Source organism: Bos javanicus, chromosome 28 (genome assembly GCF_032452875.1).
Source record: "Bos javanicus breed banteng chromosome 28, ARS-OSU_banteng_1.0, whole genome shotgun sequence".
NCBI classification, from domain to species: domain Eukaryota; kingdom Metazoa; phylum Chordata; class Mammalia; order Artiodactyla; family Bovidae; genus Bos; species Bos javanicus.
In genome coordinates, this window is record NC_083895.1 from 23827412 (window position 1) to 23840323 (window position 12912).

At 34.3% G+C, this 12912-nt stretch overlaps 1 protein-coding gene across 5 annotated transcripts in view; it reads right to left on the reverse strand.

The window, feature by feature from the left end:
- CTNNA3 (catenin alpha 3) overlaps positions 1 to 12912 on the reverse strand; it is a 1922060-nt gene that overhangs the window by 152787 nt on the left and 1756361 nt on the right. For all 5 annotated transcript variants that reach the window (XM_061405110.1, XM_061405112.1, XM_061405111.1 and 2 more), the window contains one exon: positions 9482 to 9663. In XM_061405110.1, coding sequence (XP_061261094.1) covers positions 9482 to 9663 — 182 coding nt within the window. The remainder of the gene's footprint in view (positions 1 to 9481; positions 9664 to 12912) is intronic.

The following is a 12912-nucleotide window of genomic DNA, read 5'->3' on the forward strand; positions in this document are numbered from 1 at the left end:
AGCTAACCTACCTGAAAAAGAATTAAGAATAATGATAATAAAGATGATCAAAAACCTTGAAAACAAAATGGAGAAAATGCAAGAATCAATTAACAAAAACCTAAAATAATTAAAGAATAAACATACAGACACAAACAACACAATTACTGAAATTAAGAATACTCTAGAAGGAATTAATAGCAGAATATCTGAAACAGAAGAACGAATCCATGAGCTGAAAGATAAAATGGTGGAAATAACTTATGAAGAGCAGAATAAAGTAAAAAGGATGAAAAGAACTGAGGATAGTCTCGGGGTGCCATTGCCTTCTCCACAGAAACCTCTAGGACAATACCAAATGTAGCAACATTCAAATTATAGGGGTCTCAGAAGAAGAAAAGGAAAAGAAAGGGTATGAGAAAATTTTTGAAGAGATTATAGTTGAAAATTTCTCCAACATGGAAAAGGAAATAGTTAATCAAGTTCAAGAAGCACAAAGAGTCCGATACAGGATAAACCCAAGGAGAAACATGCCAAGACACATACTAATCAAACTAACAAAGACTAAACACAAAGAAAGAATATTAAAAGCAGCAAGGGAGAAGCAACAGCAATACACAAAGGAAACCTCATATGCTTAACAGCTAATCTTTCAGCAGAAACTCTGCAGGCCTGAAGGAAATGACAGGATATATTTAAAGTACTGAAAGGGGAAAATCTACATCTAAGATTACTGTACCCGGCAAGATCTCATTCAAAATTGATGGAGAAATAAAAAGCTTTACAGACAAGCAAAAGTTAAGAGAATTCAGTACCACCAAACCAGCTTTACAATGAATGTTAAAGGGACTTATATAGTCAAGAAATACAACAGAAGAAAAAAGATCTACAAAATCAATCCCAAACAATTAAGAAAATGGCAATAGGAACATATATATAATTACTTTAATGTATGGAGCCAAGAACACACTGGAGTAGGACCAGATTAGAATATGAGCTGCCCCACAGCCAGTCCACAGATCAGCACAGTATTGGAGGGCATTCTAGGTGAGGTTGACTATGACTCCCAGCAAGGGAAAGGACTCTCAGAGCAGTGACTTGTGGACATGGGGAGAGTGGAGGGGAGGAGTGGGTGAGATGTATGGAAAGAATAACATGGAAACTTACATTGTAAATAAGTAAGTGAAAATCTCTCAGCCGTGTCCGACTCCTTGCGACCCCATGGAGTATACAGTCCATGGCATTCTCCAGGCCAGAATACTGGAGTGGGTAGCCTTTCCCTTCTCCAGGGGACCTTCCCAACCCAGAGATTGAACATAGGTTTCCCGAATTGCAAGCAGATTCTTTACCAGCTGAGCCACAAGGGAAGCCCAAAACATACATGACCATATGTAAAATAGATATCCAACAGGAATTTGCTGTATGGCTCAGGAAACTCAAACAGGGGTTCTGTATCAACCTAGAGGGGTGGGATGGGAAGGGAGATGGGAGGGAAGTTCACAAGGGAGGGGATATATGTATACCTATGGCTGATTCATGTTGAGGTTTGACAAAAAACAAGAAAATTGTGTAAAGCAATCATCCTTCAATAAAAAAATAAATTAAAAAAAATGAACTGAAAGATAAAGATACAAGATACAATGAAAATCACAGAAATTAATAATATATGTTGGTAAACTATATAGAGTTAAAACAAATAATTGTACTGTTGTGTTCTGAAAATTGCTGATATTAAAATTTTAAACAAAATTTTAAAAAGTTAAAATCTTTGTGTTCAACACATATGATCTATGTATAGGTTAAGGAATAAACAAAATGAGTGGTGTCAAGAGCTTAAATTTATGTTACTCCATTATTTTTTTGTTTGGGTAATATTGATTCCTGCTTTCTTCTGAGTTCAACTTGTGTTTTTTTCTTTTAAATTAATTGATTTAAATGGTTAGATATCCTGCATATGGATATATGTATTGTATATCCATATGCAATACTTTTCACTGTGGCATATACAATTATATATGTATTCTATTTAGACTGTTATAAGTTCTGGGTATAAAACAATAAACAAGTCGGATTTCTTATTTCTGTTAGGGATATTGAGGCAGCGCACATATAAACAAATGAACTAGGTAATCCAATAAGCACTAATTATAAACTGGAAAGTAACAGAGTCTTGTGATATAGATAAACAGGTTATAAGAAGTCTTTAAAACAGATGGCCAAGAACTTCTCTGATGGATATCCCAAGACTAGAACTAACAGCCATGGAAACTCATGCAGATTAACCCTTATATCTGTTTTTATTTCTTTTCCTTTGTCTCAGTGTTTATGTTCTACCCTCTTTGCTACATCTTTGGCTATAGCTATTCATCTTTTACAATTTCATTCTATCCCTAACCAATTCCCCATTCCCTTCAATCTAGAATATACTCAAGTTATTTAGAAATCTCTAGATCATGTGCTGATCAGCTGCCTTCTTAATTTACTACTTTGATTATCTTTCTTTTATTAACTATTCTTTTCTCAACTACCTTGTAATGAATTAAGGGTTTTTTCTCTGTCACCACTTATTGAAGCCACTTAAACAAAAGTAACCATAAATTTAGAATTGCCAAAACTGTACTATCTTTTCAATCTTCACTTTAATTAAGACACCTTCATGCAAAATAATTAATTGATCATTCACTGAAACTTAACTATGATTCAAGAATCCTTCTTTGCATATAACAAAAATTCTTATTATGCCTTGAGTGCTTTGTCTTTATGGGATTCTATTTCTTCTTCTCACTTCTTAAAAGCTTTTTTTAATCTCTTGAATTTGTCCTTGTTGCTTTTATTCTAATTTTAGATTCTGCCTGTATACATACTCTTTATACTAGAGAACTCTCATTGACACATTTATCAAGCTGATATAAAATAGTTTTTAGTTCAGGTTTCTTTCCATGATGTATTGTTTCCCATGTAAAATGTATGAACACTCTTACATGCAGTTCAATAACAAAAGAAAAGAAAAAAAAATGAATCAAAGACTGGGCATAAAATTTAAATAGAAATTTCTCTGAAGAAGACATACAGATGGCCAAGAGACACATAAACAGATACTCAACATCAGTAATTAGAGAAATGTAAATCAAAACTATGATGAGGTACCACCTCCCACTTGTCAGAATGGCCTTTATCCAAAAATCTACAAGCAATAAATGCCAGAGAGAAAAGAATCTTCCTATACCGTTGGTGGGAATGTAAATTGGTATAACCACTATAGAGAATAGTATGGAGGTTCCTTAAAAAACTGAAACTAGAACTACCAAATGACCCAGCAACCCAACTCCTAGGCATATATCACAGAAAACCATAATTCAAAAGGGTGCATGCACCTGGATGTTCATTGCAGCACTATTTACAATAACCAGGACATGGAAGCCACCTAAATGTCCATGGACAGAGGAATGGATAAAGATGTGGTACATAATACAATGGACTATTACTCAGCCATGAAAGGGAATGAAATACTGCCATTTGCAGAGACATGGGTGGACCCAGAAGTCATCTTACTGAGTGAATTAAGCCTGAAAGAGAAAAACAAATATCATATAATATCACTTATATGTGGCATCTAGAAAAATGGTAGAGATGAACTATTTGCAAAGCAGAAATAGATTCACAGATGTAGAGAGGAAACTTATGGTTACTAAGGGAAGATGGGGGGTAGGAATGAATTAGGAAACTGGGATTGACATATACATGCTGCTGCTGCTGCTGCTGCTGCTGCTGCTGCTTAAGTGACTGCAGTCGTGTCCGACTCTGTGCGACCCCATAGACAGCAGCCCATCAGGCTCCCCCATCCCTGGGATTCTCCAGGAAAGAATACTGGAGTGGGTTGCCATTTCCTTCTCCAATGCATGAAAGTGAAAAGTGAAAGTAAAATTGCTCAGTCGTGTCTAACTCTTAGCGACCCCATGGACTGTAGCCTACTAGGCTCCTCTGTCCATGGGATTTTCCAGGCAAGGGTACTGGAGTGGGGTGCCATTGCCTTCTCTGATATACACACTACTACGTATAAAACAGATAACTAATGAGAACCTACTATATAGCACAGAGAGCTCTACCCAATACTCTGTGATGAACTAAATGGTAAGGAAATCTAAAAAAGAGGGGAATATATGCGGAGGACCCTGGTGGGCCGCAGTCCATGGGGTTGCTAAGAGTCGGACACGACTGAGCGACTTCACTTTCACTTTTCACTTTCATGCATTGGAGAAGGAAATGGCAACCCATTCCAGTATTCTTGCCTGGACAATCCCAGGGACGGGGGAGCCTGGTGGGCTGCGGTCTATGGGGTCACACAGAGTCGGACACGACTGAAGCGACTTAGCAGCAGCATGACTGATTCACTTTGTTGTAGAGTAAATACTAACACAACATTGTAAAGCAACTCGTTTCATACATGCCAGTCCAGGTTCGATGCACGAGACTGGATGCTTGGGGCTGGTGCACTGGGACGACCCAGAGGGATGGTATGGGGAGGGAGGAGGGAGGAGGGTTCAGGATGAGGAACGCATATATACCTGTGGCGGATTCATTTTGATATTTGGCAAAACTAATACAATTATGTAAAGTTTAAAAATAAAATAAAATTAAAAAATATATATATCGACGCCTGAAAAAAAAAAACCATTGTAAAGCAAATATATTCCAATAAAAAGAAAACAAATAAATGTGTGAACTCTTTATGCCTAAATTCAAATTTAATTTTTACTAGAAATGTTTCTTTCATGTGTATTTCCTATCTAGGTTGATTATATAAGCAGCATAATAACAAACATTTATTAATCTTTACTTTCAGAATAAAACATTAGAAAAAGCATGAGTGATTTGTTTAGAAAAATGAAAATATTATATTAATTATCTTAATATAAGAAGTATAGTAGAAAGAAGTTGGGTTATAAATGAAATGTAGGACAGAAGCAATAAAAGGCAGAAGAAAGGATAAGAGTGCATATTTCTTCATCATATAGAGTGAGAAGTTGAGATATAACCAATATACATATAAAAATACATGTTTTATAGATAAGAAATGTTATTAAGGTCTATAAATATAAACAATAAAATAATAAACTCATAAAAGTAGGAAAACATGGAAGAAAAAGTAATATAAATGCCATATATTCTCTTTTTCAGGAAAAGCCAATAAATCATATCTCATAAAGTATATTGCTTAGAGACATAGAGATAATCACAAGGAATGATATCAGATAAAGTTAAAAGTATTTACCTGCCTCTCCTTTGTGGAGGTAAGGATTGTTTTTCATAATTTTTAAATTACTCAGTGGGTTTTAGTTTGATATTTCCCTATTTTACACACACACACACACACACACACAGATATGTAGAATATAGTACATGTCAGTTGTAATATATTAGTATTTTTATATATGAGGAAAACATATGTGTGTATGTGTTAATGTTGTTTGAATCAAGTTTCCTAGGAATACTGTAGTATCTTTCAACATGTAAATTTAAGTTTGGTATTATATATGGAAAATGTTTTTGATTTAGACTTTAAATATTAGTTGTATTATTTCTTAATTCTTCAAAGGGAGTCTTGCCTCCATTTCAAGCTTTTCTTCCTGAGTATTTTATTTTTTCTTAAAAATCTTTATCTCATAGTCATTCTTTTGGTTAATCTCCTGCTTGTCTTCCCCTTATGGAATGTTTATTTGAATCTATTTTCCTTTGGGCACTAAAATTTTTCAACTTTTAGACATTTTATCCCTTAATTTCCTCTCAAAGCCTTATTAACTCATTGCATTTCTCATTTCCCTTTTCTCTTTTAAAATTTATCTTAGTTTTTGATTTTATGAATCCAAGTTTTAAAATATGTGTCTCCAACTCTTTAGTTTTTGAATTTCACTTTAGTTTGCAGTATTGTGTTGCAGTTTTATTTGTATTTTGTATTTGTTTTCTAAATGTGAGGTTTCTGTCAGCTAAATTGTTCTGATGCTGTTTTTTCAGCTTTATTACAGTATAATTGACAAAAATTCATTTATAGTGTACAATGTGATGATTTGATATATCTATATTCTGTGAAATGATTACAACAATCAACTTAATTGGCACATCCATTACCTTACATGATTACTTTTTTTTTTTTTTGCATGAGAACTCTTAAGAGTTACTCTCAGCAAATTTCTGTATCAATATTTATGGTCAACATGCTATATATTAGATCTTCAGAAATCATTCATCTTATAACTGAAAGTTTGTAATCATTGACCAACATCTCTCCATTTCTCCCACTCCTCAAACCCCACCATTCCACTTTCTGACTTTTTTTTTTTTTTAAGATTCTACATATAAATTTATAAATTATAATAGTATTTATCTTTCACTGTGTGACTTATTTTACTTAACATAATGCTCCCCCCCCCCAGTGTCATCCATGTGTCCCAAATGGCAGGGGTAGGGTTTCCTTTATTACAACTGAAAGAATTCATACACATCATTTATTTAAATGTATGCTGCTGCTGCTGCTGCTAAGTCGCTTCAGTCGTGTCCAACTCTGTGCAACCCCATGGACTGCAGCCTACCAGGCTTCTCCGTCCATGGGATTCTCCAGGCAAGAACACTGGAGTGGGTTGCCATTTCCTTCTCCAATGCATGAAAGTGGAAAGTGAAAGTGAAGTCGCTCAGTCGTGTCTGACCCTTAGCGACCCTATGGACTGCAAGCCTACTAGGCTCCTCTATCCATGGGATTTTCCGGGCAACAGTACTGGAGTGGGGTGCCATTGCCTTCTCCCATTTAAATGTATAATATATACAAATTTATTTTTATATACCATGTTTTTTCTATCCATTCATTGATGGACACTAAGATTGTTTCCATTTTTTGACTATTGTGAATAATGAATGCTACAGTGAACATGGGAACAACAGTATCTCCTAAAAAAAATATTTCATTTCCTTTGCATATGTACCCAGAAGTATGCTCATTTTCTATGTCTCATTATGTAGTTTTTTTTGTCATTGATCTGAATCTTCTCCATTTTGGGCAGGGATCCTAGACAACAGCACTATCTTTAAATCATTACTGTGAGGTATATACTATCCTAGGACTTCACTGGTGGCTCAGAAGGTAAAGAATCTACCTGCAATGCAAAGGTTGCAAAGGTCCCCTGGAGGAGGGCATGGCAACCCACCCCAGTATTTTTGCTTGGAGAATAGCCATGGACAGAGGTGCCTGGCATGCTATAGTCCATGAGGCTGCAAAGAGTCGGACACAACTGAGTGATTAAGCACACATACTTTCCTTAGTGGGTAACATTAAGGTGGTGGTGTGGGGAAGGGGAAAGGTTGACATATAATGTGATTCTCTTTCATTTCTCTAGGTTATTTCCTATTTATGTCTCTCTCTCTATATATATATATATATATATGTCCATTACATGTATGTATGTATATGTATTACATTACATATGTATATGTGTAATGGACATATATATACACACACATATATATATGTAATGGACATATATATATATATGTCCATTTGTCCATTCTTCTACTAGGACACTTAAAATTTTTTAATATATATAAGAATTCATCATATATAAATAACATCAAAATTTTGTTATTTTCTGTTACAGATGTTTACTCGATTCTTTATTTATATTTCAGCATGGTTTAGGACATTCTATTGATACTTAGAGCCTTTAATGATATTCAATTTCATGATCCATTTTTATGAGGTCTTTGTGCATAATGCTTAGAAAACTTTTCTCAAGCTTAACGTGAGTGAAATATTCATGAATATTTTCCATTTATTATTATTTTTAAATTACATTTATGTCATTACTCCATCTAAAAGTTATTTTTATGTTTAATGTATGCAGTATAAATGAATAGTTTTATACGTATACTAGATCTGCTTCAGAATATTCTATTCTGTGGCTTTTATAATTACATCAAGACTAAATTATTTTAATTCTTCTAGTTTTGTTCATTTAGTAACTGGTAAGGCAAGCACTCTATACATTACAGTTCTTTGGCTAGTTCTATAAAATAATATTTTGAAGTTATAGTCACCCTGCTTATTTAACTTATATGCAGAATACATCATGCAAAAAGCCAGGCTAGATGAATCACAAGCTGGAATCAAGATTGCTGGGAGAATTATCAACAACCTCAGATAGGCACATTACAGAAAGTAAGGAGGAACTAAAGACAGAATGTAAGGAGGAACTCCAATGACAGAAAGTAAGGAGGAACTAAAGACCCTCTTGATGGGGGTGAAAGACGGGAGTGAAAAAACTGGCTTTAACTCAACATTCAAAAAACTAAGATCATGGCATCCGGTCCCATCACTTCATGGCCAATAGATGGGGAAAAAGCAGAAGCATTAATAGATTTTATTTTCTTGGGCTCCAAAATCACTGCAGATGGTGACTGTGACCATGAAATAAAATGATGCTTCCTTCTTGGAAGAAAAGCTATGATAAATCTAGACAAAATATTAAAAAGAAGAGATATCACATTGCCAACAAATGTCCATACAATGAAAGCTATGGTTTTTCCAGTAGCTTTTGAAGCTCAAGCTCCAAAACTTTGGCCACCTGATGCAAAGACCTGACCCATTGGAAAATACCCTGATGCTGGGAAAGACTGAAGACAGGAAGCGAAGGGGGAAACAGAAGATGAAATGGTTAGATGGCATCACTGACTCAACAGACATGAGTTTGAACAAACTTTGGGAGATGGTGAGGGACAGGCAAGCCTGACATGCTGTAGTCCATGAGGTTGCAAAAAGTCAGACATGACTTAGCAACTGAACAACAGTAACAATAAGAAACATGTTCATTATTTCTAGAATACACACACAACGAACAATTCCTTCGTGCACATCATTAAGTCTTTGTAATTTCAAATATATCTGGTTTATATCTCCATATATAGCTATGAAAATCAATCATTCAGAAAGCTTCAATAGAAATCATAATTAGATTTACCATTTTTTTGTGTGTGTAAAAAAAAGCTAGTATAATACACAGAGAAGGTTCTTGAGAGTGAAGGCATTAAGTGAAGTGAAGCTCACTCAGTCGTGTCTGACTTTTGCGACCCCATGGACTGTAGCCTACCATGCTCCTCCGTCCATGGGATTCTCCAGGCAAGAATACTGGAGTGGGTTGCCATTTCCTTCTCCAGGAGATCTTCCCCACCCAGGGATAGAACCCAGGTCTCCTGCATTGCAGGCAGACGCTTTACCATCTGAGCCACCAGGGAAGTTCAAGTGGCTTCTAAAATTGTTCCTGAGATGTTTATGAGAAACTCTGCCTCATTTATTTATCAAACCTCTAGAAACTACCTATAACTTTCTAAATCTTTATCATTTACTTTCCCCATACCACTTAATTTTTAGCACCTGACGCTCAGAGAAACTCAAAGTTTCACTAATTTGACAAATGTTTCTAAGATGATAAATATTACACACCAATTCCCACACAATTACCTTGTGAAGTCTGTCATCTCCATCATGATCATACACATCTTCTTGGCCAGAACAATGATATCATTGCTCGTATCGTCCCATATCTCAATTTCAGCATCCAACTTGCTCTTCACTTTCTTGAAGTCAGCAACTTGCTCAGCGATCTTTTCCTTTTCTGCCTCAGGCAATTGAGTCATCTTAGCCTAAAACAGGTGATAATTCAAATTATAATCATTCCATTATGTCAAATACATTTTACAATGAAGTGATTATTATCAGATGTTTATAAAATGTGTTCCTTTAAGAATAGAGACATAATGCTTTTTTGTTTTAAATTTATTTTTAATAGGATAATTCCTTTACAACACTGTGTCAGCTTTTGCCATACATCAGCACGAATCAGCCATAAAGTCATATAACAAAACTACCCAGGTTTAACTTTTTATATGAAATCTATTGAATCATAATTGTTTGCAACAACATTAGAATGTAAAATTACAGTATTAGTTAGAACTACAACATTAAATTAATGAATGTCAAAGTATAATTTAATATATGACATATTTAAATCTATTCCTTAATATAAATGTAGGACTTCCAAAATTTTGAATGTGTTATAAATTAATTCAAACATAATTTAATGTCTCACATGTTAGACAAGTATATACCTCTTTAAATTATACTAACAGTATGCCTCAAAAGGTACAAATATAAAAAAATATTGAAAGGAGACTATGTATAAATATGTATATATTTACATTAATAGATGGAATTAATTACAAACACTGAATACACATTGGTAAACAGTACAGTACACATTTATAAATCATATGTATATAGATAAGCACATTTATAAAATTCTAAGAATTAATGTGTATATGGTGCATATAAACATATTCAGGTGTGTATGTGTACACAAACTGAGGGAAGGATAAAAATGTTATAGGCAAAGTTTGCTAAGGCAGCCCTCCCTAATTAGCATCCTGAGATTTGAGGTGTAAATTCTTAGGCACAGTGAATTTAATGCACTGGTGTAGTAGTATTCTTTGTATATAGCATATTTTGAACAGTATGCAGACTTGCCTCTTGCATTTGACATTTGAAATGTGGGATCATAGTAAACCATCCACACTACTGTGATGTGTGCTTAGTCACCCAGTTGTGTCTGACTCTTTGTGACTCCATGGACTGTAGCCTGCCAGGCTCCTCTGTCCATGGGGATTCTCCAGGCAAGAGTACTGGAGCGGGTTGCCATGCCCTCCTCCAGGGTATCTCCCCAGTCCAGTGATCAAACCCAGGTCTGCTTTGCAGGTAAAATCTTTACCATCCGAGCCACCAGGGAAGCCCACCATACCACTACACTACCATATAAACAATTATAGCACCTGAAACCTATGACTTTTTATCAAATAAAAAAGAATTCTGAAATGAAAGTGATTTGATAATATTAATCAAGGTCATAAAATTTCATGAGATTGTCTACTCAATCATCCTGTCAAAAAAGAAATTCATACATAATCAAAAAGTAGAACAAGCACATAGGTTTGAGATGGAACATTTATAAGTGATAAATCCTATATAAGTGGAATTTTATTTGATTATTCATAGGAAATATATGATAGCTACAATTCCTATGCATTTCCAGATGTTAATTTCTAGTTTACCTATCAATGGCAAAATTGGAAGACATAATCTAGAAAGCTTTGCAAAATATGATTGCTAGATTCAGAATACTGAAAACACATTTTATTGGGCAATAGTGTACAAGAACAATGAAACACTAAAATATATTAATGGAAAGAATTATAAGAATGATCAATGGAAAATCTAACCAAAAAATAAAAATCACAGAACCAATGTCAATTATCTGTCATTTATTACCAATCAGAGGCCTAATTCAGGGTCTAAAATAACTTGGTATTTTTAAATTTTCAGGATTAATCATCCATACTTCAGTTAGCACAAGGCTTGATACATATTGAGTGTACAGTAAATGATAGTTTCTTCTTTATTTCTTTTATTTTTTAACCATACCACACGGCATGTGGAATCTTAGTTTGTTGACCAGGGATTGAACCCACTACTGCCTTGGAAGATCAGAGATGTCACCAGGGGATGGCTAGGGAACCTCAATAGTTATCTCTTATTCAATGAAAATATCAAAATACAATCACATATATAGCACTTAAATTTGCTTTGTTTTCCTTATTTATTTCAAGAACTAAAATAAGCTAGGAGACTAAACTTTTGATTGATGAATGTACAGATGACTCTTCCTTAGGAGGTAAAAATAGATTGTAGTTTCTTTTCTCAGGAAACATGGCCTATGTGATAAGCTTATAAGAAGAGCAACTTTCATTGCTGCTGGTATGTGGCAAAACATATAAATAAAGACATAGCTACCTTTTAAATCAATAGTATACAAGCCATTAATAAAGCTGTAAGGTACTAACCCACTAAACTAGCTGAAAAATAGAAATGAATTTTCCTTTCTTCACTCCTAGTCATTATCATTTTCTCCATTTTCATAAAAAGGTAATTAAAGTTGCAAATAATGAAGCCATAGATCAATTTATTTGGGGCCTCTTTTTATAGTCTTTATCTCAGAGATAATAAATGTATGACTCTGGATCTAAGAAATAATTTTGAAGTGTATTCTGGAATATTGTGGAAACATTTTCACTGTCTTCATGATAAAGTTCAAACTATTCTAGAGGTGATCTGATTAAGTGTATTCCAAGTTCAGTTCCTTGGAATGTCACTAATTTCCAATATGATCTTGAAGAAGTCACTTAACTCTCCTGTCTACATTTCCCCAGACACAAAACAACAATAATTGCAACTGCTATCCACCTGTCATGCAGGAAATAGAGTCAATTATTCGATAGCATTGAGACTGACCCTGTCCTGGACAAGAATTTCATGGATTGCACTCAATTTCTTTAATAACATCTCAACTCACATGGTGAATTACACTTGGCAGATATTTACTCCTGACAAGATAAAGGCCAAAAGTCAGGCAATAGTTTATAAAATTAAAAGTTCTAGATAATTCTGACCTTTTTTATTACATGAGGAAAAACAAGAACAATAAAGCATTAAATTACTGAGTGACACCTTTACTGAAGATTTTAGTGCTTCTGTGAATGACTTATTATATGCCATCAATCAATTATTATGAAAAAGCAAAATAGAACTTCAGAGAATATTTGATATTTAGGAATTATGGGTGAAAGTTCCTTATTGGATTATATTTTTGCAGGATAAGCAAAGAACCGAGGTACGAACTTAAAGATAAGTCAAGCAAGTGGAATTTCTAACATTATTACTGGCTGGCTAAGTGGTTCTACTCCTGCTCAAATATATAGAATATAACTCTGATATAAAGAGCTATTAAAGGCTTTTTGAATCCCTGCCATTCAAATGAAATTACATTGTATGTTAACTGATTA